This window comes from Passer domesticus, chromosome 25, assembly GCF_036417665.1.
Source record: "Passer domesticus isolate bPasDom1 chromosome 25, bPasDom1.hap1, whole genome shotgun sequence".
Lineage (NCBI taxonomy): Eukaryota > Metazoa > Chordata > Aves > Passeriformes > Passeridae > Passer > Passer domesticus.
The window spans coordinates 4,160,062-4,186,360 of record NC_087498.1 but is presented as its reverse complement, the minus strand read 5'-3'; the positions used below and the strand labels follow the sequence as shown (position 1 = coordinate 4,186,360).

The following is a 26,299-nucleotide window of genomic DNA, read 5'->3' as shown; positions in this document are numbered from 1 at the left end:
TCAAACTCCCCCCGTGTGCCACTGTCACTTCTGCTGTGCCTTCCTTGTACAGAGAGAAAAATGTACAGAGCACCTGTAAATGTTTGTATATATCCCAAATTTTATCTTTTTGTAACTTTGCTTTTTGGTTTCTGCAAGGAGAAAAATCCCTTGCTGGGTAGGGGAAGGAAAAAAAAAGTGGAATGAAAATTGTGGTTTTTATGTTCATAATAAAAGAAATTTTATCTCCTTACAAGCAAATTGTGATTTTTGTGTTCGTAAAAAAGGAATAATAGTAATTATTTGGTAAAGGTATTTAGTATTATTAAATAAAGGTATTTAGTATTACTATGTTCATTAATTTTAAAAATTAATATTAAAATATCAATTAAAATTAATAAATTTAAAGTTAATATTAATTCCAAAAAAGAACATAATAATTAATTATGTTCATAATAAAATAATAAGATTGAGCTGAGCTGAGCAGAGCGAATTAAAAACATTAAAAAGCATTTAAAACATGAAAAAGCAATTAAAATATTGGATTTATTTGGCCTGGTGCTGCGGGTGAGCGTCTGCAAATGAAGAGATTTCTCCTCAGCTGTAGTAGAGCTTCAGGTACGCCTCTCTGTCCTGGTTTTTCTGGAATTTTTTATCCACAGTCATCTAAAAAAACCCAAATTTTCATTAAAAACAATGTTAAAAAATAATAATAAAAAAAACAACAGTGAAAATATGGGGAAAAAAAGAAATCTACTCTCTCAAAAGCAGGAAAGGAGAATAAAAGAGTGAAAATATGGAGTATAAAGGGAATTTCTTGTCTCAGAAGCAGGAAAAGAAAACAAAAATGAAAATATGAAGAAAAAACGAAGCAAATATGTGAAAATATGAAGTAAAAAGGAAACTTTCTGTCTCAGAAGCAGGAAAGAACAACAAAGCATAATAAAAATATGAAGTAGAAAGGGAATTTCCTGTCTGAGGAGCAGGAGAGGACAACAAAAGAGTGAAAATGGGAAGTGAAAAAAGGAAATTTCCTCTTTCAAGGGCAGGAAAGAACAAAAAAACCATAATAAAAACGTGAAGTAAAAAGGAAATTTCCTGTCTCAGAAGCAGGAGAGGACAACAAAAAAGTGAAAATATGAAGAAAAAAGGGAATTTCCTGTCTTAAAAGCAGGAAAGGACAAGAAAAATTGAAAATGGGAAGTGAAGAATGGAAATTTCCTCTCTCAGAAGCAGGAAAGAAGAACAAAACAGTGAAAATATGGCGTGAAAAAAGGAAATTTCCTGTCTGAGAAGCAGGAGAGGACAACAAAAGAGTGAAAATGAGAAGTGCAAAAAGGAAATTTCCTCTCTCAAGGGCAGGAAAGGAAAACAAAAAAGGGAAAATGCGAAGTGAAGAATGGAGATTTCCTCTCTCAGAACCAGGAAAGGAAAATAGTGAAAATGGGAAGTGAAAAAAGGGATTTTTCTCTCTCAGAAGCAGGAAAAAAGAACAAAACAGTGAAAATATGGAGTGAAAAAAGGAAATTTCCTGTCTCAGGAGCAGGAGAGGACGACAAAAAAGTGAAAATGGGTAGCGCAAAAAGGGAAATCTCCTCTCTCAGAAGCGAGAAAGGGCAGTAAAATACTGAAAATATGAAGAAAAAAGGAAATTTCCTGTCTCAAAAGCAGGAGAGTAAAATAAAATAGTGAAAATATGGAGTGAAAAAAGGAAATTTCCTCTCTCAAAGGCAGGAGAGAACAACAAAAGAGTGAAAACGGGAGGTGCAAAAAGGGAAATTTCCAGTCTCAGAACCAGGAAAGGATGACAAAAAAAGTGAAAACATCAAGGAAAAAGGGGAATTTTGCCTTGCTGACCTTCTGCACCTGCATCTTCACCATGCAGGGCGGCGGCTGCGGCCGCGCTCCGGGCGCGGGGGCCCCGAAGCGGCCGGGCCAGGCCACGCGCCGGGCCCGGGGCTCGGGGATGTCGTACGCGCCCGGCCTGCGGGGCAGGAAATCATTTATTTGTGGTTAATTGATTCATTATGTCTTTGTTTCGTGGTTAATTGTTTGTTGATGTATTTATTTCGTGGTTAATTGTGTGTTAGCGGTGTTTTAGGGGTGGTTTGGGTTGAGGTAAAATGGCGGAAGAAGCGCGGTGTGAGGTAAAATGTCCGCCAGAGTTGTGAATGTTCTAATGGTAACTAAAAAAATTCAATGTTAAGCTGAGTGTTCTAATATTAAGCAAGATATTTTAATGTTATCAAAAATATTGCGATAATATTTGGAATAGCTCAGTATTATACAAATTATCCTAATGTTAAGCAAAATATTCCAATATTAAACCAAAATGTCCCAGTGTTAACCAGAATATCCCAATGTTAACCAAGATATTTCAATATTAACCAAAATATCCCAATGTTAACCAAGATATTTTGAGATCTAAAGCTTCTTTTTTGGAGATAAAAACCCCTCCTTTTTGGAGACAAAACCCCCTTATTCTGGAGATAAAAAACTTATTTTTTGAGACATTAAAAAATTCCTTTTTGGAGATAAAAAGCATCTTCTTGGAGATAAAGACATTTTATTTTATTTTATTTTATTTTATTTTATTTTATTTTATTTTATTTTTTATTTATTTTATTTTAATTTTATTTTCTATTTATTTTATTTTATTTTTTATTTTAATTTAATTTTTATTTTATATTTTTTATTATATTTTATGTGTGTTTTATTTTATTTTAATGTTGTTTTATGTTTTATCTTATTTTATGTTTTATTTTATGTATGTTTCATTTAATATTTTATATTTAATATTTTATATTTAATATTTTATATTCTATATTTTATATTCTATATTTTATTCTATAGTTTATAGTTGATATATTATTTTAATATATGTTTAGATATTATATTTCATATTTTATATTTTATATAATATTTATTATTTTTATATTTTATATTTTATATTTTATATTTTATTTTATATTTTATTTTAAATATATTTTTATAGAATATATTTTATATATTATATATTGTATTTTATATTTTATATTTTATTTTTTATTTTTTATATTTTTATTTTTTTTGTTTTAAATTTTTATAGATTTTTTTTTTTTCATTTTTAAAGAATCCGGATGCCTCACCCCGGGTATCGCTCGCTGTCCCGGGGCCGGCTCGGGAAGCGGGGGCAGCTGGAGCCGAACGGGGCCGGGCCGGGGCCGGGCCGGGGGCGCCGCGGCTGCTCCGGGAAGGGCCCGTAGGCGGCGGGGCCGGGGCTGCCGGGCTGCGGGAACGGCGGAGTGCGCCCCAAGTCCCAGTCCCACCCAAAACCCCACATTCCCACCGAAAATTCCCACCCAAAACTCCACATTCCAACCCCAAATTCCACATTCCAACCAAGATTCTGCATTCCCGCCCAAAACTCCCACCCCACATTCCCACCCAAAACTCCAAATTCCAACCCCAAATTCCACATTCCAACCAAGATTCTGCATTCCCGCCCAAAATTCCCACCCCACATTCCCACCCAAAACTCCACATCCCACCGAAAATTCCACATTCCAACCAAGATTCTGCATTTCCACCCAAAATTCCCACCGAAAATTCCCACCCAAAACTCCACATTCCCACTGAAAATTCCCACCCAAAACTCCACATTCCCACCCAAAATTCCACATTCCAACCACAAATTCCACATTCCCACCCCAAATTCCCACCCTAAATTCCCACCCAAAACTCCAAATTCCCACCCAAAACTCCACATTCCCACCCAAAATTCCACATTCCCACCCCAAATTCCACATTCCCAACCAAAATTCTACATTCTCACCCAAAATTCCACATTCCCAACCAAAATTCTACATTCTCACCCAAAATTCCACATTCCCACCCAAAATTCCCACCCAAGACTCCACATTGCAACCCCAAATTCTACATTCCCACCTCAAACTCCACGTTCCCACCCAGAATTCTACATTCCCACCCAAAATTCCACATTCCCACCCCACATTCCCACTCAAAATTCCCACCCAAAACTCCACATTCCCTCCCAAAATTCCACATTCCCACCCCAAATTCCAGCCAGGCCATGGCACAGCATGCTGGGGAATATTTTGGCTGCTTTCCCCCTCTTTTTTTGCTGTTTTCCCCTTGATTTTTCCCCGCTTTCCCCCTCTTTTTTGGCTGCTTTTCCCCTGGGTTTTTCTTGCTTTTCCCCTCTTTTTTGGTAATTTTCCCCTGTTTTTTTCTTGCTTTTCCCGTCTTTTTTTGCTGTTTTCCCGGTTTTTTCTCGCTTTTCCCCTGTTTTTTTTCTCGCTTTTCCCCTGGGTTTTTTTGCCGTTTCCCCCTCTTTTTTTGCCGTTTTCCCCTGGTTTTTCCTTGCTTTTCCCCTGTTTTTTTTTTTTTTTTTTTTTTTTTTTTTTTTTTTTTTTGCCGTTTTCCCGGTTTTTTCTCGCTTTTCCCCTCTTTTTTTCTCGCTTTTCCCCTGGGTTTTTTTGCCGTTTTCCCCTCTTTTTTTGCCGTTTTCCCCTGTTTTTTTCTTGCTTTTCCCCTGTTTTTTCTTTTTTTTTTTTTTTTTGCCGTTTTCCCGTTTTTTTCTCGCTTTTCCCCTCTTTTTTTCTCGCTTTTCCCCTGGGTTTTTTTGCCGTTTCCCCCTCTTTTTTTGCCGTTTTCCCCTGTTTTTTTCCTGCTTTTCCCCTCTTTTTTTGCCGTTTTCCCCTGTTTTTTTCTTGCTTTTCCGCTGGTTTTTTTTTTTTTTTTTTTTTTTTTTTCCGTTTTCCCGTTTTTTTCTCGCTTTTCCCCTCTTTTTTTCTCGCTTTTCCCCTGGGTTTTTTTGCCGTTTCCCCCTCTTTTTTTGCCGTTTTCCCCTATTTTTTTCCCGCTTTTCCCCTCTTTTTTTGCCGTTTTCCCCTGTTTTTTTCTTGCTTTTCCCCTGGTTTTTTTTTTTTTTTTTTTTTTTTTTTTCCGTTTTCCCGTTTTTTTCTCGCTTTTCCCCTCTTTTTTTCTCGCTTTTCCCCTGGTTTTTTTTGCCGTTTCCCCTCTTTTTTTGCCGTTCCCCCTCCTGTCGCTCCCTCACCTGCTCCCCGTGCTGGAAGCGCGGCGCTGTCCTGGCTCCCACGGCGTAGCCCCGGCTGCTCAGGGGCCGCCTGCTCTCCCAGGGCTGCAGGACGCTGCTCTGCGTTTGGGGGCCAAAACCATTCCCTGACATTCCTTAAAGGCACCATTGCAGGGCAGAACTACCTGAGCAGCAAGTGTGACTCCTAACAGAGTTATTCCTAATTAGTCCCTTAATTTCTGGCTATTGCAGAACCTCAAGGATCAGTTGGGAAAGGAGATAATTCCTTTTTGCAGGAAAATTTCCCTTTTCTGTCTTGCAGTGGGTTTGCATGAGCAGCAGATACTTTTCCTATTAAATTTATTCCTAATTATTCCACTATTCCTATTAAATTTATTCCTAATTATCCCACTATTCCTATTAAACTTATTCCTAATTATTTCTTTAATTTCTGACTATTGCAGAACCTCAAGGATCGGTTGGGAAAGGAGATAATTCCCTTTTCCAGGAAAATTTTCCTTTTCCATCCTGCCGGGGTTTGCAGGGCAGCAGTGCACGGCACTATTCCTATTAAACTTATTCCTAATTACTCCCTTAATTTCTGACTATTCCAGAACCTCAAGGATCAGTTGGGACAGGAGATAATTCCTTTTTCCAGGAGGATGTGGGACATCCTGCAGTGGGTTTGCAGGGCAGAACTACCTGAGCAGCAAATGTGATTCCTAACAGAGTTATTCCTAATTATTCCCTTAATTTCTGACTATTGTAGAGCCTTGAGCACCAGTTGGAAAAGGAGATCATTCCTTTTTGCAGGAAAATTTCCCTTTTCCATCTTGCAGTGGATTTGCGTTAGCAGCAGATACTTTTCCTATTAAACTTATTCCTAAAAATTCCCTTAATTTCTCACTATTCCAGAGCCTGGAGTAAAGGAGGGAATTCCCTTTTCCAGGAGCATGTGGCACATCTCCCAGCAGGTTTGCAGGGCAGAATTATCTGAGCAGGAAATATTATTCCTAATAGAGTTATTCCTAATTATTCCCTTAATTTCTGACTATTGCAGAACCTCAAGTATCAGTTGGGAAAGGAGCTAATTCCTTTTTCCAGGAAAATTTCCTTTTTCTATCCTGCTGTGGGCTTGCAGGGTGGAAGTGCACAATACTTTTCCTTTTAAACTTATTCCTAATTATTCCCTTAATTTCTGACTATTCCAGAGCTTGGAGTAAAGGAGATCATTCCCTTTTCCAGGAGGATGTGGCACATCCTGCAGTGGATTTGCAGGGCAGGAGTGCAGCATGAAAAGCAGATACTATTCCTATTAAACTTATACCTAAATTTAAATTTTTAAAATTTTTTTATTCCTAATAATTCCCTTAATTTCTGACTCTTCCAGAGCCTGGAGTAAAGGAGGGAATTCCCTTTTCCAGGAGGAGGTGGCACAGCTCCCAGCGGGTTTGCAGGGCAGGAGTGGCCCCGCACCTCCTGTTGCTCCCATCCCAGACCCCGAATGAGGGCAGAGCTCACCTCCGGCCCCAGGTAGGAGCCCGGCCCCAGCCAGGGGCTGCCCCTCGGCCCCAGCATCTCGATGCCCAGCCTGTCTGGGGCACAGTGGTAGGGGAACATTTTCCGGTCTTGAGTCGTCCCGAAGGAGATGAGCTTGGCCCCAGCTGGGGACGGGCACAGGGAAATGCCAGAGGTGGGATAAACAGGGAAAAAAATGAGAGAAAAGAGAAAAAAGGGTGAGCACGAGCTGCTCTCTGCCTTCACCCCTGGCCTGGGGTGTTTGGGAGGGGTCTGCCCTTTGCTCAAAGCCTCGAGGGGCTGAGAGGAATCAGGGATTTGTCTTTCCAGATTTATTTTTCCCAAGAATGACAGGTTTGTCTTTGCCCTGGATATTTGGGAGGGGTCTGCCCTTCACCTGTGTCTGCTCAAAGCCACAAGGGGCTGAGAGGAATCAGGGATTTGTCTTTCCCAAGGAATGACAGATTTGTCCTTGTTCTGGATATTTGGGAGGGGTCTGCCCTTCACCTGTGTCTGCCCAAAGCCACCAGGGGCTGAGAGGAATCAGGGATTTGTCTTTCCAAACAAGCTGTGGGCCTGCTGGTAGATCAAACCAGCACTGGGAGAGAAAAGAAACAATGGGAAGGATTCCACTGGTTGATGAATGGAAAAAGATATTTGCTTTTGAAAATCAACTTTAGGTTTGCTGATAAATGAAATTAGGCATTGAAAGATGAAAGAAGCAATGGGGAAGAAAAACCCCTAAATTCCATAAGAATTAAAAATGAAAAGGGAGGGCTGTACATTAGAGGGGAATCTTTGGTATCAGGTGTTTTGGGAAATCTGAACCTCTCAAGTACCTCAGAAATGGGGAAAGAGAGAGGGAAATTGGGATGAAAAGGAGGCTGCACCCTCCAAAGTTTGGAGAGACCCCAGGGAACGCTTTCATTTCCTGGCAGCGCTGATTTTCCCCAGCCTGAGCAGGGAATGGGGAATGGAGAAGCTCCTGGAGGAGCTGCTGGCAGCAGGGGGTGAAGGAGAAGCAGCCACAGCCCCGGTGCCCCCTCCCTGCCCGGCTCTCACCTTTGGGGTCGGGCCGCGCTGCCATCCCGGCCTGGCACGGGGCTGGCACGGATCAGGGGGTGGCACTGAGCAGGGGGTGGCACAGAGCAGGGGGTGGCACGGATCAGGGGGTGGCACTGAGCAGGGGGTGGCACAGAGCAGGGGGTGGCACGGATCAGGGGGTGGCACTGAGCAGGGGGTGGCACGGATCAGGGGGTGGCACGGAGCAGGGGGTGGCACGGAGCAGGGGGTGGCACTGAGCAGGGGGTGGCACTGAGCAGGGGGTGGCACGGAGCAGGGGGTGGCACTGAGCAGGGGGTGGCACGGATCAGGGGGTGGCACGGAGCAGGGGGTGGCACGGATCAGGGGGTGGCACGGAGCAGGGGGTGGCACAGAGCAGGGGGGTGGCACTGAGCAGGGGGTGGCACGGATCAGGGGGTGGCACTGAGCAGGGGGTGGCACAGAGCAGGGGGGTGGCACGGAGCAGGGGGTGGCACGGAGCAGGGGGTGGCACGGATCAGGGGGTGGCACGGAGCAGGGGATGGCACTGAGCAGGGGGGTGGCACTGAGCAGGGGGTGGCACTGAGCAGGGGGTGGCACTGAGCAGGGGGTGGCACGGATCAGGGGGTGGCACGGAGCAGGGGGTGGCACGGAGCAGGGGGTGGCACGGAGCAGGGGGGTGGCAGCAGGGGGTGGCAGAGCGGGGACAAGCCCAGGGTTGGGCATTTCCCTCTGGAATGCGCTGGGCAGGCTCCTTGTGAGGTCACAGCCCTGGCCCTGTGACTCCTGCCCCGTTTCCATGGCACTGCCAAGGTGGGGCAGCAAAAAATGCCCGGCTGGGACCAAATCCAGGCCCTTCCCCGAGCGCGAGTGTGAGTGCTATGGATACAGACTGCAATATTGGCTTTTTGCAAATGTTAAAATGCATTTTATATGCGTGATGTCAAAGTAACTTTGTTATAAAGATACAGTTTTCATTTCTGTTGTTAATTAAGCTTGGACATAGTAGTGAAATGGCTGATATATGTTATAAATACATATTATAACATTGGTTTTTTGCAAATATTAAAATGGATTCTATATGTGTGATACTAAAGTAACTTTGTTATAAATATATGGTTTTTATTTCTTTTACTAATTAAGCTTGGAGATAGTAGTGAAATGGCTGATATGTGTTACAGATACGTATTACAATGTTGGCTTTCTGCAAATATTAAAATACTTTCTATATATTTGATGGTAAAGTAACTTTGTTATAAAGATACAATTTTTATTTCTGTTGTTAATTAAGTTCAGCCACAGTGAAACAGAGAACAGTGAATTTGGTGTTGAAATGCCTGCTGGGCTGGGAGTATGCTACAGGATGATGGCATTAAAAGGTAATTTTTAAAAGGTATTTAAGGGGTATCCCCGAGGATAACAGGGTGACCCAATAACCTTTGTCCTTGTCTCCTATTGTTCTTTATTAAATTTTTTTACATTTTTCACAAGAGAGTGAATGTGTTTTTCACACCTTTGCTCTGTGGTCTTGTCTCCTGTTATCCTTGATTAAACTTTTTAATTTTCACAGGAGAGTGAATGTGAAAATCTCCTTGTCTCCTACTGTCCTTTATTAAACTTTTTACATTTCCACAAGAGAGTGAACGTGTTTTTCACCTGAACATCCTGGAGAATCAGGAAGTGACAAAATACAAAGGACGAAACGAGCTGAAGCAGGAAGTTGTTGGTTTTGAGAAAAGCTTTATTGAATCATTGTGTGCAATGGGATCAGAGGGATCACTGGGCTGGGTCAGGGTCAGGGTCGGGATCGGGATCGGGATCAGGATCCAGGATCAGGATCAGGATCAGGATCGGGATTGGGATCAGGATCGGGATCAGGATCAGGATCCAGGATCAGGATCGGGATCAGGATCAGGATCCAGGATCAGGATCGGGATCAGGATCAGGATCCAGGATCAGGATCAGGATCGGGATCTGTCACCAGCCCTGCAGCTCCTCCTGCACTCCCACTGCCACCTGCACCCCCAGCAGCTGCAGGGACGTCAGGACTGAGCTGTGCAGCCTGAAAAAAAGCAGGATTTTCCTCGGTGTGAGGGATGAGGAATGCCATGGCTCACACAATTAAAAGGCAAATGTCATGTAAAGCAATAAGGAGGAGTTTTGTAGATTTATAGTTATGTTTTACCATCCCTTGTGTTGTTATCAGGGGGTGGGCTGGGTTTGGGACATTTGGGAGGGTGGGATTGTTACTATGGCAACAGCTGACCTGCAATCACGATTGAAGGAAGTGATCCCCACCACTGGACAGCAAAGAAGGAGCTGATGGACAGAACTTTGGAAAGAGCTAAAGGGTTAAAAGGCAAAACCTCCATTGTGTGGGTGAGCACATGGTGGGGAAAAAACCCTTTAATATTTTCTCTATTCAGTCTTGCGTTATATTTTTGATAAGGTTTTAATAAACCTTATACATTTTTTCTGAGCGAGAGACACACTGGGGAAGGGATGACGTTTGCAATGCCCCCCTGCACCCCCCACCGTGCCCTTTGGGGCACAGCCCGTGTCCCTCCTGTCACTCACTGCACGTTCACAGCCCCAGGCCCCTCTTCAGCGTGGAGATCAGCGGGTATTTGCCCTGGTGGCAGAAGGTGCCAGTGAAGTCATCCAGGTCGATGGTCCACACCATGGCTCCTCCAAAGTTGTTCTTCTTCAGCCAGTCCACCTGTGGGGAGGAGAACCCCGGTGAGCCCAGAAGCTGATCCCACAGGGGGCTCTGGTCCCACCCCAGCACAGCCCCGCTGCCCAGACCTTGAGGCCAAAGCTCTTCTCGTTGTCGTAGCCGACCCACTCGCTGCCCTTGTAGGCGTAGGGGACATCCTCGGGGGCATCCCAAGTCTGGGTGGCTCCAGAGCTCAGGAAGGTGCAGATCTGGGAGAAAAAACAGTGGGAATGTGAGCCAGGTTAGGAATTCTGTGCTGCCCTGGCAGTGCCAGCAGTGTCCAGGCTGTCCCTGCAGTGTCCATGCTGCCCTGGCAGTGTCTGGGTGTCCTGGCAGTGCCAGCAGTGTCCAGGCTGTCCCTGCAGTATCTGGGTGTCCTGGCAGTGCCAGCAGTGTCCAGGCTGTCCCTGCAGTGTCTGGGTGTCCTGGCAGTGCCAGCAGTGTCCAGGCTGTCCCTGCAGTGTCTGTTCCATCCTGGCAGTGCCAGCAGTGTCCGGGCTGCTCTGGCAGTGTCTGGGTGTCCTGGCAGTGCCAGCAGTGTCCTGGCAGTGCCAGCAGTGTCTGGGTGTCCTGGCAGTGCCAGCAGTGTCTGTGCTGTCCCTGCAGTGTCAGCAGTGTCCAGGCTGTCCTGGCAGTGCCAGCAGTGTCCAGTCTGTCCTGGCAGTGTCCAGGCTGCCCTGGCAGTGCCAGCAGTGTCCTGGCAGTGCCAGCAGTGTCTGGGTGTCCTGGCAGTGCCAGCAGTGTCCGGGCTGCCCTGGCAGTCGGGTGAGCCCCCCACACACCTCGTAGTAAGCCAGGAGCCCGGCCTCCCTGGTGTAGGGTCCGGCGGGGCCGGGCCCGGAGCTGGGGGCGCCGATGGCGGTGTTGGAGGGGCTCTGCAGGGTGAAGCTCTTCCCGTAGGTTGGGAATCCCACCAGCAGCTTCTGAGCTGGGGCGCCGTTGTTCTTCCAGTAGTTCATGGCGTACTCCTGGAAAAGGCGGCGCTGTTCAGGCCGGGCTGGGGCAGAGGCAGCCCCGGGCAGAGGCCCCCAAGGCACTCACAACGCTGAGCGTGCTGCCGCTGGCGAACAGGGGGCTGTTCTCGCCCGTGGAGCCGTCCCAGGGCCCGTGGAAGTCGTAGGTCATGACGTGGAAGTAATCCAGGTACCTGCAGGAGCAGGGCTGTGTCCTCACCTGGGGCTGCCCATCACCCCCCGGCCCCTGCACTCGGGGTCCCTCAGGGGCGTTCCCTGCCACCAGGGACCCCAGGCTGGTCACTCACTTGCCCAGCTCGGCGATCTCGTAGCCAGACTGGATGGTGGAAAGTCCTCCGGCCACAGCGGCGGTGACCATGAGCCGGGGCCTGTTGGTCTGCCTGGCTTCCTGCTCGAAGGCTGCCAGCAGCTCCTGAGGGATCCAAGGCACAGGAATCACCGGCGGGCTCGGGGCTGGGGCTTTGCAGCCACCCAGGGCTCACAGGCCAGAGCTGTGGCCGGCAGAGCCTGCAGCCAAGCCCACCTTAACCAGCACGGTGAAGAGAGACTTGTCCTGGGCAGGGCTGCCCCTGGAGCCGGGGTATTCCCAGTCCAGGTCCAGCCCGTCGAATCCGTACTGGCGCAGGAACCTGACCACGGAGTTGATGAAGGTCTGGCGGTTCTGGGGCGTGGAGACCATGGTGGAGAACCTGGGCAAGCAGAGCAGGACCGAGGTGGGTTTGGAATCCAGACACTTCCTGCTTTCCCTCCCTCTGCCAGGAGCCATTACTGGAAAGAGCTGGTTTGAACTCACTTGGCTGTGCCAAAATTCCATCCTCCAATGGCCAGCAGGGTCTTCAGGTTCCTGTTCCTGCAAGGAAGGGACAGGACCCAAAGTGACCCCAAGGGTTTGGTGTCACCATGCCCTTTGCAGCCTGGGTCCATTGGTGGGAAAGGCCAAGGAGCAACAGGCAGCACCCAGAGCCACTGTCCTCGAGCTCAGGGGACAGGGCTGTCCCCATACCCGGCCCAGAGGGAGCAGAGCCCTGCTGAGGCTCCCAGCACTCACTGGTTCTTGAGGCCGTTGAAGGACTTGTACAGGGTCTCGTCGTTCCACTCGTAGGTGGTGATCTCGTTGTTGTTCATGCCGGCGAAGGCGTAGATCAGGTGGCTGCACAGGTTGGGGTCGATGTTCTCAGGGGTGTATCGCCCCTCACCGGGCCTGTACTGGGCCCAGTTGGTGAAGTAGCAGGTCAGCACATAGGCAGTGCCTGCGGGGAGACAGCGGCCATGCAGGGGCTGCAGTGCCCGGGCACGGCCCGGCCCCGGGCACGGCCTCCCCCGCTGCTGCCGGGCCGGGCCGGGCCCGGCTCCCCGTGCGGGGCAGCAGCTCCGCCAGAGCCAGCGGGGCCCGGCACCCTCGGGCCCGGCCGCGCTGCCCCGCAGCCCCGCGGCCGGAGCCTTCCTCCGGCGGGGCGGGCAGCGCTCGCTGCAGCCCCGGGGCCCGCGGCTCCTGCCCCGCGCTCCCGGCCCCGCTCGGGCCCGGCCGGCCCGGGAGGCAGCGCGGCGCCAGCGCCGGCTCCTGCGGCAGCTGCCCGGGCCCGGCTGCACCTACCGAGCTGGGCGTTCAGCAGCAGCGCCAGGCCTGGGGGGAGCAAGGAAACAACACGGGGTCACTGCTCGCTCTCACAAATCCCAACCTCTCCAGCAAGCTCTGCTCCCAAGCTCAGGCACAAGGGTTCCGCTACAATTTCTGCAAGCATTTCGTTTCTCCAGTGATTTCGTGTCAAAGCACAGAGAAGAACCCAAACCGATGCCAAAAGAATCATTTGGGATTTAGGTTTAAGTCCAAAAGCACATTTCAATTGTATCGACCCTCACCGGGCCTGCACTGGGCCCAGCTGGTGAAGTAACAGGTCAGCATATAGGCAGTGCCTGTGGGGAGACAGCGGCCATGCAGCCCGCAATGAACTCTGTCCATGCTCAAGCACAACAGCTCCCTGACCACAGCAGCAGCGCTAAAGAAGAGAAATTTCCCTCCCCAGAGGAAATTAAGAAACCTCTGACAGAAAAGAGAGAGCAGTGATTGTATCCCGCAGCCCCGGGCAGGCGGCAGAGCGGCGGTGGCAGAGCCTGCAGCCCTGCTCGGGGGCTCAGCGCTGCAGCACTCACCGGTGAGCAGAGTGAGCTTGGCCATCTTGGACCAGACTGATGTGCTCGGGCTCTCGCCCGCTTTTATACCCTGCTCTTCTCTGCTGCCAGCGTGGGATCAACAGCGATGGACAAACATTACGAAACCTGGCACAGGGCACTGCCACCAAATCTGACACCAGCACAATGGGCCGGGCACTCCAGCAGCAGGGGTCACTGCTGCGGGGCTGTGCCACGTCCTGCTGCTGCAAGGGCAGATAAAGAGCGGGATTAGATTGCCTGGATTGTTCAAATGTTGTTCGAACAACAGCTTTGTGTCCCCGCAGGGACCGATGGCTGCAGCGTGTCACCTTGTGCTGTCCTTGAGCCCTTCCCAGGGGCTGGCACTGCCAAGCCCGAGCTTTGGCCTTTGCCAGGCCTGGCTGTCCTTGCTGGGAGCGGCCCCAGGCAGGACTGAGCGGGCTCTGGCTGCAGCTCTGCCCCTGCTGGAGCCTCCGGGGGCTGGGCAGCGCGGGACAGAGGCACCTTGGGGCTCGGAGCTGAGCTGGGGGCTCCTCAGGGGACGGAGGAAGTTTCTTCATTTCTTGGAGGTTAAACTCCACAAGGGACACCCCAAAAGCTGAGGCCAGTTAATTTTCCTCTCACATTTCTCCCCTCCTCTTCCTGCTCAGTTCTTTCCCAAACTGAGACACCCCTGTGTTGCTGAGTATTCCCAATTTTCCTTAAGTGAAGCCCCATATGCTGAATGTCTCAAAATATCCTTTCCACATTTTATTTCCATCTTTTGTCCTGTTGGAGACTCCGAGCTCTCCCCCTGTGTGAGGATACTGGGGATTTCTTCCCTTTTCCACACTCAGGAGCGGGGACACGCCTGTGTCCCTGCACTGGGAGGTTTAATTCCTTGTGGGGTGACACGAAGGTGACTTTCCAGGAGGTCACCCAGCCTTGGATGACTGGAAGCCTGGCAAACAGCCTGTATCAGATGCTGGCTGACCTGCAGATTAAATCGTGCCAGCCTGAGCTTTGGGGTTTGGTGCAGGCACGGGGTGGGATATGGCTGATAACAAGACAACATCCTCAAGGAGTCATTTTCCAATGTTTTTCTTGGTTGATAAAGTCCCAGGGTACAAATTTGACCAGGATAGATCTGGAAAATCCTGCCCTCAGTGACCTCTGGAGCATTTTCAGCTCCGCTGTCCAGGGAAGGTGTTTGGGTGTGGAAATGAGCATTTGGGGTAGGCTCAAGGACACGGATTGTTTTCATGTGGGGGTAAAAAATCCTGGAGTTTTCCTTCAGGACTTCTCCTTCAGGACTTTTCCTGCCCTTTTCCTGTTCTAACAAAGGTGGTTTGCTATGGACTCCCTGGGAGTGCTGGAAGGCAACAAAGGGCACAAGAATTGGTCCTTGCTGAAAGAATTCCAATTAAAAAGAGCAGACAGGGACCTTCCATCTGTTCCAGTGTTGTGTTGCTGAGAGATTTTACCACTCTGGGCTTTTCCTGCTGAATCTTCCCTCTAAAACTCTGATCCTGCCCATTCCATGGCTGCTGGGATCATCAACGCTGGCACTGCCACAACAGAGGTGTGGCACAAGGGTTGGGGGAAACCAAGAGAATCAGAATCAGCTTCTGCTGCGTCGTCCGCCCACTTCTCCTTGTGACTGTGGGTGTCAGGAGATTAGGGAAGGAAGATGACAAAAACAACGCTTCTTACAGAATTTTTCTTTATCAGGTGGAGAATGACTCAGTAAAAAGCGATGTGGTTTTGCTTTAGTGATGGGACTCCGGGTGTCTGCTTCCCTGAGGAGCCCCCAGCTCAGCTCCGAGCCCCAAGGTGCCTCTGGCCCGCGCTGCCCAGCCCCCGGAGGCTCCATCAGGGGCAGAGCTGGAGCCAGAGCCCGCTCAGTCCTGCCTGGGGCCGCTCCCAGCAAGGACAGCCAGGCCTGGCAAAGGCCAAAGCTCGGGCTTGGCAGTGCCAGCCCCTGGGAAGGGCTCAAGGACAGCACAAGGTCACACACTGCAGCCATCGGTCCCCGCAGGGACACAAAGCTGTTGTTCGAACAACATTTGAACAATCCAGGCAATCTAATCCCGCTCTTTATCTGCCCTTGCAGCAGCAGGACGTGGCACAGCCCCGCAGCAGTGACCCCTGCCGCTGGAGTGCCCGGCCCATTGTGCTGGTGTCAGATTTGGTGGCAGTGCCCTGTGCCAGGTTTCGTAATGTTTGTCCATCGCTGTTGATCCCACGCTGGCAGCAGAGAGGAGCAGGGTATAAAAGCGGGCGAGAGCCCGAGCACATCAGTCTGGTCCAAGATGGCCAAGCTCACTCTGCTCACCGGTGAGTGCTGCAGCGCTGAGCCCCCGAGCAGGGCTGCAGGCTCTGCCACCACCACTCTGCCGCCTGCCCGGGGCTGCGGGATACTCTCTTTTCTGCTGTTCTCTCTTTTCTGTCAGAGGTTTCTCAATTTCCTCTGGGGAGGGAAATGTCTCTTCTTTAGCGCTGCTGCTGTGGTCGGGGATCTGTTGTGCTTTGAGCATGGACAGAGTTCATTGCGGGCTGCAACTGAAATTGCTTTTAGACTAAACCTAAAACCCAAATGATTCTTTTGGCATCTGTTTGGGTTCTTCTCTGTGCTTTTACTTGAAATCACTGGAGAAATGAAATGCTTGGAGAAATTGTAGCGGAACCCTTGTGCCTGAGCTCGGGAGCAGAGCTTGCTGGAGAGGTTAGGATTTGTGAGAGCGAGCAGTGACCCGTGTTGTTTCCTTGCTCCCCCCAGGCCTGGCGCTGCTGCTGAACGCCCAGCTCGGTAGGTGCAGCCGGCCCGGGCAGCTGCCGCAGGAGCCGGCGCTGGCGCCGCGCTGCCTCCCGGGCCGGCCGGGCCCGAGCGGGGCCGGGAGCGCGGGGCAGGAGCCGCGGGCCCCGGGGCTGCAGCGAGCGCTGCCCGCCCGCCGGAGGAAGGCTCCGGCCGCGGGGCTGCGGGGCAGCGCGGCCGGGCCCGAGGGTGCCGGGCCCCGCTGGCTCTGGCGGAGCTGCTGCCCCGCACGGGGAGCCGGCCCGGCCCGGCCCGGCAGCAGCGGGGGAGGCCGTGCCCGGGGCCGGGCCGTGCCCGGGCACTGCAGCCCCTGCATGGCCGCTGTCTCCCCGCAGGCACTGCCTATGTGCTGACCTGCTACTTCACCAACTGGGCCCAGTACAGGCCTGGCCTGGGCAAGTTCACCCCCGAAAATGTCGACCCTTGCCTGTGCAACCACCTGATCTACGCCTTTGCCGGCATGAACAACAACGAGATCACCACCTACGAGTGGAATGACGAGACCCTGTACAAGTCCTTCAACGGCCTCAAGAACCAGTGAGTGCCGGGAGCCTCAGCAGGGCTCTGCTCCCTCATGTGTCCTTCTCCTCCAGAGAAGTACTGTCCCTCCCAGTCCTTCCCTGCTTCCTTCCAGTCCTCCCCTGCTCCCTCCTGTGTCCTTCTCCGCTCCCTCCCAGTCCTTCCCTGTGTTTCACTCTCACCTCAGTGACAAGGATGCTGAGTGAAGAAGGACAGAGACACAGCCAAGGCAGGACGTGGGGACAGCTCCGTCCTCTGAGCATGGGGACAGCGGTTGGCGGTGCTGTGAACATGCAATAACTCAGGGTCCTGCCTCTTCCCTTGCAGGAACAAAGATCTGAAGACCCTGCTGGCCATTGGAGGATGGAATTTCGGCACAGCCAAGTGAGTTCAAACCATGTCCCGCCCTAAACGGCAACATGGGAAGAGAATGAGAGGAGGAAGGGGCTCCATGCAAACCCCACCTCTCTCCTGCTCTGCTTGCCCAGGTTCTCCACCATGGTCTCCACTCCTGAGAACCGCCAGACCTTCATCAAGTCCGTCATCAAATTCCTGCGCCAGTATCAGTTTGATGGGCTGGACCTGGACTGGGAATACCCCGGCTCCAGGGGCAGCCCTGCCCAGGACAAGTCTCTCTTCACCGTGCTGGTTAAGGTGGGCTTGGCTGCAGGCTCTGCTGGCCACAGCTCTGGCCTGTGAGCCCTGGGTGGCTGCAAAGCCCCAGCCCCGAGCCCGCCGGTGATTCCTGTGCCTTGGATCCCTCAGGAGCTGCTGGCAGCCTTTGAGCAGGAAGCCAAAGAGACCAACAGGCCCCGGCTCATGGTCACCGCCGCTGTCGCTGCCGGGCTTTCCACCATCCAGTCTGGCTACGAGATCGCCGAGCTGGGCAAGTGAGTGACCAGCCTGGGGTCCCTGGTGGGACTGGAGGCGTTTCCTGGAAGTGCTGAAGTGAAATACACCCTGAAGGGATGGGGGGTGATGGCAGCCCCAGCGGGGGTGCCTCAGGTGAGGACACAGCCCCGCTCCTGCAGGTACCTGGATTACTTCCATGTCATGACCTACGACTTCCACGGCTCCTGGGAGAGGAACACTGGCGAGAACAGCCCCCTGTTCGCCGGCCCTGCCGACAGCGGCGACTACAAATACTTCAACGTTGTGAGTGTTTCTGTGGGACACCCACAGCTCTCAGATCCTCGGAGGCTCCCCCCAGGAGATTTCGAGGAATTCATCCTTCAAATCCCAGCAAAGAGTCGAGTGGGAGTGGTTTCTTGCAGGAATACGCCATGAATTATTGGAAGAGCAATGGTGCCCCAGCTGAGAAGCTCCTGGTGGGATTCCCAACCTACGGAAAGAGCTTCACCCTGCAGAACCCATCTGACACCTCTGTTGGAGCTCCAGCATCCGGCCCTGGCCCCGCTGGGCCCTACACCAGGGAGGCTGGAACTCTGGCTTACTACGAGGTAGGAATGTTCCACCACATTCCGTGCTCAAATCATTTGAAGGAATTGATCAGGAAGTTTTCTGCATGCCTCAGGCACAGAGCTATCCGTGGAATCACCAGGAAGGAGTTGTGCACTCAGGGAATGGGGAAGTGGCACAAAAGCAGAAGATAAAGCCAAGGCAAGGGCAGAGCCTGGGCTTTTCCCTTTTTGTGGGTAACATTCCTGCTTCCTTCTCCCTAGATCTGCTCTCTGCTGAGCTCTGGAGCCACCCAGGCTTGGGATGAACCCCAGGATGTCCCCTACGCCTACAAGGGCAGCGAGTGGGTCGGCTACGACAACGTCAAGAGCTTTGGCCTCAAGGTCTGGGCAGCGGGGCCGTGCTGGGATGGGGCCAGAGCCCCCTGTGGGATCAGCTCCTGGGCTCACTGGGGTTCTCCTCCCCACAGGTGGACTGGCTGAAGAAGAACAACTTTGGAGGAGCCATGGTGTGGGCCCTGGACATGGATGACTTCACTGGGGAATTCTGCAAGGAAGGCAAATACCCCCTGATCTCCAGCCTGAAGAAGGGCCTGGGGCTGCAGAGTGGAGGTGAGTGGCTCCAGGAGAGCAGGAGCAGCTCCTTGGTGGAGACTCCCAAAATTCCTGTGCAGGTGTGGGAGGGACAAAACATTTTCAACCTTTTTCCCGCCTGAATTCCAGACTGTATTCCCATTTGAAGTTCCCACCTCCCATTTGAGGCTCCCACCACCACCACCAGCAGGAGCAGCTCCTTCATGGAGACTCCCAATCTTCCCGTGAAGGATGGGGAGGAATCAAACACTTCCAACCCTTTTCTGCCTAAATTCCAGACTGTGGTCCCCTCTCCTCCCATTTGAGGCTCCCACCACCACCACCAGTAGGAGCAGCTCCTTCATGGAGACCCCCAACCTTCCTATGGAGGCGTGGGAGGGATGAAACACCAAGAATGTTAAAATAAACCTTCTCCTGCTTGAATTATTGAATTCCAGACTGCGTTCCCCCCTCTGAGCCCCTGCCTCCCATCACTGAGGCTCCCACCACCAGCAGGAGCAGCTCCTTCATGGAGACTCCCAATCTTCCCATGAAAGATGGGGAGGAATCAAACACTTCCAACCCTGTTCTGCCTAAATTCCAGACTTTGTTCCCTGGTTCTCCCATTTGAGGCCCCCATGAGCCACCTATGGAGGCATGGGAGGGATGAAACACCAGGAATGTTAAAACAAACCTTTTCCTGATTGAATTCTTGAATTCCAGACTGCGTTCCCCCCTCTGAGCCCCTGCCTCCCATCACTGAGGCTCCTGCCACCACCAGCGGCGGCTCCGGTGGCTCCGGTGGCTCCGGTGGCTCCGGTGGCTCTGGATTCTGTGCCGGGAAACCCAATGGGATCTACGCAGACCCCAGCAACAAGAGGAACTTCTACAACTGCCTGAACGGCCAGACCTTCGTGCAGAGCTGCGAGCAGGGGCTGGTCTTCGACCCCGTCTGCTCCTGCTGCAACTGGCCCCAGTGATCCCAACCCTTTTCCAGCCACTCCATCCCTCGGATTGAATTGTGTGCAATAATGATGATTAAATAAAGCTTTCTGAAAGCAATCCTCTCTGTTGTAACTTTTTGGTTTTGGGCTGTTTTCTTGCTCTTGGCTCCCAGGGCATCCTGAGTGCGTGGCTGTTCAAATTCCCGACAGCAGGTGTCAATGTCGGCTGCTCTTCTTCCCAGCCGTGGAGGGATTTTCCAGGAGTCTCCCGGCAACATTTGGAGAAGAAAAGTGGTTGCAGGCCAGCAAGCTGAGTTGTTGTTCCTCTTTGTTCAGCCACAAATCGAGATCTGAGGCAAAGAGGAATTTTTTTAGCAGTTTTTTATAGAAATGGAGAACTTTGATAGGCAAAAAAAACCCCCAAAAACCAGGAAACAGGCAGTTTGTTTCTCCGGTGGCAGATGTGGAACCATGGAATCCCAGACTGGGCTGGGTTAGGAGGGACCCTAAAGCTCATCCCATTCCACCCCTGCCATGGCAGGGACACCTTCCCCCATCCCAGGGTGCTCCAGCCTGGCCTTGGACACTTCCATGCATCCAGGGGCAGCCACAGCTTCTCTGGGAATTCTGTTCCAGGGCTTTCCCACCCTCTCGGGGAAGAATTTCTCCCTAATACCCCACCCAACCCTCCTTCCCCCTCAGGCCACCCCCTTTCCCTGTCCCTTGTCCAGGACACGACAGGCTGAGGGTTAAAGAGGAACCATCAAGGTTGAGGGTTAAAGAGGAACCATCAAACTCATCCTTCCAAAACCTCACCAGCCCTGCTGAGGCATTAACCCATTTATTCCCACGGCCAGGAATCCCCACGGCACAGCACCCAGACCTTGGCAGAGAGGAATGTGTCCTTGTGGCCATCTCAGGTGTCCCCTGGTGCCACCCCTGGTGTCACCCCTGGGCTCACACCTCCAGGTTCATCCATCAATGTCCTGGATTTCATCCTGGCTTTTGTGGAGGTTTAGGACCGGAGTAATAAGAACTGAAAGAAAGAATAATAGGAATTAGAACAAAGAGTAATAAGAATTAGAACCAAATAAGAATTAGAACAAAAATTTATTAACAGTAACTAAAAGATTAATAAGAATTAGAACAAAACACTAACTAAAAGAAAGAGTAATGAGAATTAGAACAAAAAGAAAGAGCAATAAGAATTAGAACAAAGAGTAATAAGAATGAGAACCAAATAAGCATTAGAACAAAAATTTATTATCAGTAACTAAAAGAAAGAGTAATAAAAATTAGAACAAACACTTCTCTTCCACCTACAACTTTTTGTTACTTACTGACAATGTAGAGACAAAACCTAAAATTTTTATACTTCTAGAACATATATTTTTTATACTTCTACTTGTATATTTATATATATTTTATACTTCTAGAATATATATTATCCTTCTACTTATATATTTATATATAAATATTTTTATATATAGATATATTCTATACTTCTACTTATATATTTATATATAAATATTGATATATTTTATACTTCTAGAATAGATATATTTTATACTTCTACTTGTATATTTATATATATTTTATACTTCCAGAATAGCCTTTTTTGGTTCATTTAGGGAGAGAAATCCCCCTGAACCCCTCCAGGATGCTGTGCCCGCCCAGCCCCATCCCAGCTCATCTCATCCCAGTTTAAAGCTGGGATTTTCCTGGGCAGGGAAGGTGGATCAGCTTCCCATGAAACATTTACAGCCTCATCCAGGCAACTGTTGCTGAGACAGCCCAGCTGATCCCACCTTTCCAGCAAAAAAAAAACCCCAAAAAAATAAAATAAAAGGGTTAAAAACGGGTGTGGATCATCACATCCCCCAGCCCACGGTGTGAACTCCTCTCATTCACATCCACGAATTCCTGCTCGTTAAAATAAAGGGTTTTTAAGAATTTAATGGCGTTTTGGGCCCAGCTTGAGCAACCAAATAGGCTTTAAATAAAACATTCCCTGCTGGAGCAGGTGCCCTTCAACCTCCCTGGGTTTAAAATAGCCCTGGAGTCAGGCTGAGCCCCAGTTCAGCTTTCCCGAGCGGGGTTTAAGTGACTTTAGTTTGGGCAGGGACATTATCTCTGTCCCCACGCTGTCCCAGCCCCTTGGCCTTGTTTGGAAATAACCCAAATTTTCCTTCCAACTCTTGCTGGATGGGGTTTATCTCCCACCCTTTTGTCCCCCTCAAGGTTTGGTTTATTTTGGGATAGAATTTCCTGTTCCCTCAGCAGTGCTTCGGGCAGCAGAGTGGGGAGAGCCTAAAAACCCCAAAAATTAAGGAATTAAACCAGAAATTGGGAATATTTCAAGGGGGAGGGTTGGGGGAAAACACCCCCTGGTTCTGTCCATTACTGGAACACAGAGCAGGGCCTGTTTTCATGCTGACAATTCCTTATTTTCCGCCAGATATTCCCTATTTTTCCCCAGATATCTGGGACTGGATCTCTTCCACTCCTTCCCCACTTCCAGGCTGGATTCACCCCCCTCTTCCAGGCATTTCTGACGTTCCTCTCCCCTCTCCTATTTCCCAACCCTTTATTTCACAGGGAAGAAAACAAAACTGGCACACAGTCCAGGATCTGTTTTCCTGCTGACAATTCCCTATTTTCTGCCAGGAAAATCCCAGATTCCCTGGACTGGATCTCTCCCACTCCTTCCCCACTTCCAGGCTGGATTCACCCCCCTCTTCCAGTCATCCCTGACGTTCCTCTCCCCTCTCCTATTTCCCAATCCTTTATTTCTCCCACCCCCTGGTTCTATCCATTACTGGGACACAGAACAGGATCACTTTTCCTGCTGACAATTCCTTATTTTCTGCCAGGAAATAGGGATTGGATCTCCCCCACTCCGTTCTCACTTCCAGGCTGGATTCTCCCCCCTCTTCCAGGCATCTCTGACGTTCCTCTCCCCTCTCCTATTTCCCAACCCTTTATTTCTCCCACAGGGAAGAGAACAAAACTGGCACACGGAACAGGACCTGTTTTCCTGCTGACAATTCCCTATTTTCTCCCAGGAAATAGGGATTGGATCTCCCCCACTCCTTCCTCACTTCCAGGCTGGATTCTCCCCCCTGTCCCAGGACATTCCTCTCACCAGGACCCCACCAAGCCCAGCCCATGTCCAGCAGCCCCCCGACATTCCCGGGGTTCTCCCGGGGTGGAATCCTGCTGGGATCTCCGTTTTTGGAAGCGTGGCTGAGCTCCAGAGCTCTCCAGGGAGCTTTGCCTCCCACGTCACTTGTTTTGGAGCTTCCTGCTGCTCCCGCTGACGTCCGTGGGGCCACGTCAGGCGCCGGCGAGGGAAGCGCGGCCCTTTTTTGGGAATTTGGGATTTGGGAACAGCTGGGCTCTGTCAGCAGTTCAGCACTCCCAGCTCCAGGGATAAACACTCCAGGGTTGGGTTTTTTTTCCCCCCTCTGCTCAGCACAATATTTTCCTTTCTCTTTAAGAAGCGTTGTTTCGCTGCTGAGAATTCTTTGTGGAATTCATCGCCAGAATCCTTTTTAAATTTGTATTTTTTTCCGCAATTCCAGCCTCTCCAAATCAGCTGTGGCCCCTTTGGAAAGGGAAAAGATCCTTTGGCTCCCAAAAAAAATTGGGAGTTTTGAGTCCTGAGGCAGAACTGGGGCAGTTTTGGGGGGTTGAAAAGGTTTGTGGGGGAGTAAAGGAGAATTGGGGACTTGAAATGCCTGGAAAAGGGGGATTTTAAAAATAGAAGGGTGAAAAAAAGAGGGCTTAAAAAGGAGGGATAAAAAAGGGAGGTAAAAAATAAAGGGGGATAAAAATAAAGGGGGATAAAAATAATGGGGGATAAAAATAATGGGGGATAAAATAAGGGGATAAAAAGAGGGATAGAAAAAAAAGGGGATAAAAATACAGGGGCATAAAAAATAAATGGGAATTAAAAGGGGATAAAAAGGTGTATTTAAAAAGAGGGGTAAAAATAAAAGGCAGTAAAAAAAGGGGAACAAAAAAGAGTGGGGCAAAAAAAGGGGCTAAAAATAAGGGGAATTAAAAAGGGGGACAAAAATGGGGGATAAAATCAGAGCACGCTGGCAGTGGTGTGTTATCCCAAAATGATAAATTTTATACAAATGAGAAAATATTTGGCAATGTGAACACCTGACAAGAAGCCTCTAAGCCGGGCTGAAGTCAAATCCCCACCTGACTCCTCCTCAGCTCCTGGAAAACCCCAAATCCAAGGCAAGGCCCCTTTTCCCTGACCTGGCTGCAGAGTCCCTCCTTTCATGGGGGGGGGTGGGGAGATAAGGCAAACCCTCCTCTTAAAAATGAATAAATCAGCAGAAAAGACAGAAATCAGCAGGGAAAAAAAAAATCAGATTACAGGGGCAGGAGGAGGAGTTGGCCGAGCTGAAGGACAGGGGCACTGGGAGATGCTGCCTGCCTGGAAAATCCCTTTATCCCAAACTGGAGAGAGCCAGAAGCGAGGATCACAGCAGGGCTTTCATCGTTTTGGGAACCTGCTGGGCAGGGCGAGGACACAGTGGGGCCAGCAGAGCTGCTCGCCTGGGCCAGACGTGGTCAGAGCCTTTTTATCCCGTGTGCTGCCTTTCTTTGCATAGCCCCGGTGTCATTAGGTGTAATTAAGGCAATTATGTCGAATTTTAGCAGCCCACGGAGTAATTGGGGGCAATTTTTAGCATCCCCAGGGGCGTTTGGAGAGCCCAGGGTGGCCCTGCTGATGATTTTCTCAGGTCAGGTGTGGCTCAGGTGACACCTTTGAAGTGGCCCTTGTTGTGCTGCTGCTGTTGGGACAGGGCTGGAGGAGAACAACTCCAATTTTCCAATTTTTCCCTTCCTTCTTGTTAAAAAAAAAAGGGAATTTTGTCTCTTTTTTGGCTCTGAAACAAATTAAACCTGTTTTTTTTCTTATTTCCTGATGATTTTCAGGTGACACCTTTGAAGTGGCCCTTGTTGTGCTGCTGCTGTTGGGACAGGGCTGGAGGAGAACAACTCCAATTTTCCAATTTTTCTCTTCCTTCTTATAAAAAAAAAAGATTTTTTTCTCTTGTTTCAGCTCTGAAACAAATTAAACCTGTTTTTTTTTCCTTATTCCCTTCTTCCCCCAGCTGACTCCTGCATTTGAGGCCTTGCTGTGGATCAGCCGCAGCAATTCCCATTCCCAGCTTTTTCCTCAGCCAAAACCTCCCCTTGATGAACCCCCACCTCTCACAGTGGGGCTAAAAAATCCTCAAAAAGCGGGAATTTGAGGAGCTCGGAGCTGGAATTCCTGAGCACAGCGCTTGGAGCACAGCGCGGCCTTGCCAGAAAAATGGAAATAAAATCCCATTTATGGCTGACAAACGTGGCCGGAGGCCAAGGAAAACCCTCCAGGGCTCTGGACCCGGCAGGGTGAGGGGGTGGGAGATATTTTTAGCTGGTTTTTTTTTCCTCCAGAGGCCTTGGCTTGATTTGGGGCCTGCGAGAGCAGCTCAGGAGCTCTCTGAGGATGAGGAGGAGGAGGAGGAAGGAGTGGGAGGCTGGAATTTGAGACCCTTTCCAGCTCTGTTTGCTCTTCAGCCTCTGCAGGCTCCAAGGGCACGGCCATGGGGTTATCTTGGAGAGGGCAGAGGGAGGGAAGGGCCTTGGAGCCTTTTATTTATGGGGGATTTTTATTTTCCCTGCTCTGCTGGGCCATGCCACCAGCCCCGTCCTTATTCCACTTTATTTTCTTAATACAATATATTTAATACTCCCTTTCACTGTCCATCCCTCTTCACCAAATTTCTTTTTATAGTATTTTTAGTGCTGGAGCAGCTCCTTAGGAAGGATTGATGTGGCTCAGCTCAGATCAGGGGCCTCAGAGCCCTTTATGGGGGATTTTCCCTGCTCTGCTGGGCCATGCCACCAGCCCCGTCCTTATTCCACTTTATTTTCTTAATACAATGTATTTAATGCTGCCATTCCCTGCCCATCCCTCTTCACTGAATTTCTTTATTCAGTATTTTTAGTGCTGGAGCAGCTCCTCAGGAAGGATTGATGAGGCTCAGCTCAAGGATCAGGGGCCTTGGAGCCCTTTATGGGGGATTTCCCCCATTTCTGCTGGGCCATTCCCATTTTAATGTCCCTGATCCCAAATGGGAACAACCCCTGAGCAGGGATCTGGGGCCTTGGAGCCCTTTATGGGGGATTTTTGTGATTTTTGTGATCCTCAGCTCAGATCAGGGGCCTCAGAGCCCTTTATGGGGGATTTTCCCCTGTTCTTGTGGTTTCAGCCAAAGAAGTTTGGGGTTTTTTCTTTGTGTTTTTATTTTTTTTTTTTTACTTCTCGTTTCTAAGAAAAGAAAAATCCCTTTTTTGTAGCTTGTGTGTCAGCAGGGAAAGGGGAAATCCTTCCATCCACCCCTCCAGCCTGCCTTAGAAGGGAAGCTGTGAGACAGACCCGAGGAGGGAGGTCTGGCCTGAAAATTCAGGGACAGGGGAGGAATTTTGGTCCTTTATCCCACCAGTGCAGGGTCCTGATTGGTTTTTTGCCTTGGAACAGGAGGTGGCATCTCCCAGGCTCGGTTTTCCCCATCCTGTACCCCAAATTTTCCACAGAATCCCATCTGTGGGTGTCCCT

At 50.1% G+C, this 26,299-nt stretch overlaps 3 protein-coding genes and 1 long non-coding RNA gene across 12 annotated transcripts; 1 reads left to right on the top strand and 3 right to left on the bottom strand.

The window, feature by feature from the left end:
• Nucleotides 1-527: 527 nt before the first annotated feature.
• LOC135286059 (ciliary microtubule-associated protein 3-like) lies at nt 528-7,704 on the bottom strand. Of its 2 annotated transcripts, XM_064399010.1 has the most exons (5): nt 7,598-7,704; nt 6,539-6,681; nt 5,039-5,137; nt 1,837-1,963; nt 528-645 (listed from the first exon to the last, which is right to left on the bottom strand). In XM_064399010.1, the coding sequence occupies exons 1-5, from the start codon at nt 7,620-7,622 to the stop codon at nt 632-634; spliced, it is 408 nt and encodes a 135-aa protein (XP_064255080.1). In that variant the 5' UTR covers nt 7,623-7,704; the 3' UTR covers nt 528-631. The 2 variants fall into 2 exon arrangements, with proteins under 2 accessions (XP_064255080.1, XP_064255079.1); XM_064399009.1 differs by lacking the exons at nt 528-645; nt 1,837-1,963 and having other exon boundaries at nt 3,954-5,137.
• Nucleotides 7,705-9,296: 1,592 nt separating this feature from the next.
• Nucleotides 9,297-13,602, bottom strand: LOC135286149 (acidic mammalian chitinase-like). Of its 5 annotated transcripts, XR_010350629.1 has the most exons (12): nt 13,418-13,457; nt 12,861-12,890; nt 12,315-12,516; nt 12,060-12,116; nt 11,790-11,955; nt 11,554-11,678; nt 11,334-11,439; nt 11,075-11,260; nt 10,382-10,501; nt 10,154-10,295; nt 9,843-9,920; nt 9,297-9,638 (listed from the first exon to the last, which is right to left on the bottom strand). XR_010350629.1 is itself a non-coding variant. In XM_064399153.1 (11 exons), the coding sequence occupies exons 1-10, from the start codon at nt 13,440-13,442 to the stop codon at nt 10,161-10,163; spliced, it is 1,152 nt and encodes a 383-aa protein (XP_064255223.1). In that variant the 5' UTR covers nt 13,443-13,601; the 3' UTR covers nt 9,297-9,638; nt 10,154-10,160. The 5 variants fall into 5 exon arrangements, 4 of the variants coding, with proteins under 4 accessions (XP_064255223.1, XP_064255222.1, XP_064255224.1 ...); XM_064399153.1 differs by lacking the exon at nt 9,843-9,920 and having other exon boundaries at nt 13,418-13,601; XM_064399152.1 differs by having other exon boundaries at nt 9,297-9,920.
• A 1,941-nt stretch (nt 13,603-15,543) lies between these two features.
• LOC135286148 (acidic mammalian chitinase-like) lies at nt 15,544-19,783 on the top strand. Of its 4 annotated transcripts, none has more exons than XM_064399147.1 (11): nt 15,544-15,733; nt 16,176-16,205; nt 16,547-16,748; nt 17,058-17,114; nt 17,219-17,384; nt 17,496-17,620; nt 17,762-17,885; nt 18,005-18,190; nt 18,413-18,532; nt 18,619-18,760; nt 19,445-19,783. In XM_064399147.1, exons 1-11 carry the CDS (start codon nt 15,709-15,711, stop codon nt 19,699-19,701), a joined length of 1,434 nt encoding a protein of 477 aa, XP_064255217.1. In that variant the 5' UTR covers nt 15,544-15,708; the 3' UTR covers nt 19,702-19,783. The 4 variants fall into 4 exon arrangements, with proteins under 4 accessions (XP_064255217.1, XP_064255218.1, XP_064255220.1 ...); XM_064399150.1 differs by lacking the exon at nt 19,445-19,783 and adding an exon at nt 19,180-19,367 and having other exon boundaries at nt 15,546-15,733; XM_064399148.1 differs by lacking the exon at nt 16,176-16,205.
• On the bottom strand, nt 19,635-25,555 carry LOC135286150 (uncharacterized). Its single transcript, XR_010350630.1, has 3 exons — nt 24,904-25,555; nt 20,629-20,701; nt 19,635-20,015 (listed from the first exon to the last, which is right to left on the bottom strand). It is a non-coding gene; the product is annotated as an uncharacterized LOC135286150 (long non-coding RNA).
• Between the last annotated feature and the right edge of the window lie 744 nt (nt 25,556-26,299).

Bases quoted from the DNA above. Each gene is read 5' to 3' on its own strand.
- LOC135286059 (XM_064399009.1), bottom strand. From the start codon at position 7,622: ATGGCAGCGCGGCCCGACCCCAAAG. The intron at 6,682-7,597 runs GTGAGAGCCGGG...GCCCGTCCCCAG, and splicing joins AGCGCGGCCCGACCCCAAAG to CTGGGGCCAAGCTCATCTCC. The intron at 5,138-6,538 runs GTGAGCTCTGCC...CCCCAAACGCAG, and splicing joins GCTCCTACCTGGGGCCGGAG to AGCAGCGTCCTGCAGCCCTG.
- LOC135286148 (XM_064399147.1), top strand. From the start codon at position 15,709: ATGGCCAAGCTCACTCTGCTCACCG. The intron at 17,385-17,495 runs GTGGGCTTGGCT...TGGATCCCTCAG, and splicing joins TCTTCACCGTGCTGGTTAAG to GAGCTGCTGGCAGCCTTTGA. The intron at 18,761-19,444 runs GTGAGTGGCTCC...CTTGAATTCCAG, and splicing joins CCTGGGGCTGCAGAGTGGAG to ACTGCGTTCCCCCCTCTGAG.
- LOC135286149 (XM_064399153.1), bottom strand. From the start codon at position 13,442: ATGGCCAAGCTCACTCTGCTCACCG. The intron at 12,117-12,314 runs GTGAGTGCTGGG...CCTTCCTTGCAG, and splicing joins TTCAACGGCCTCAAGAACCA to GAACAGGAACCTGAAGACCC. The intron at 11,956-12,059 runs GTGAGTTCAAAC...CTGCTTGCCCAG, and splicing joins TGGAATTTTGGCACAGCCAA to GTTCTCCACCATGGTCTCCA.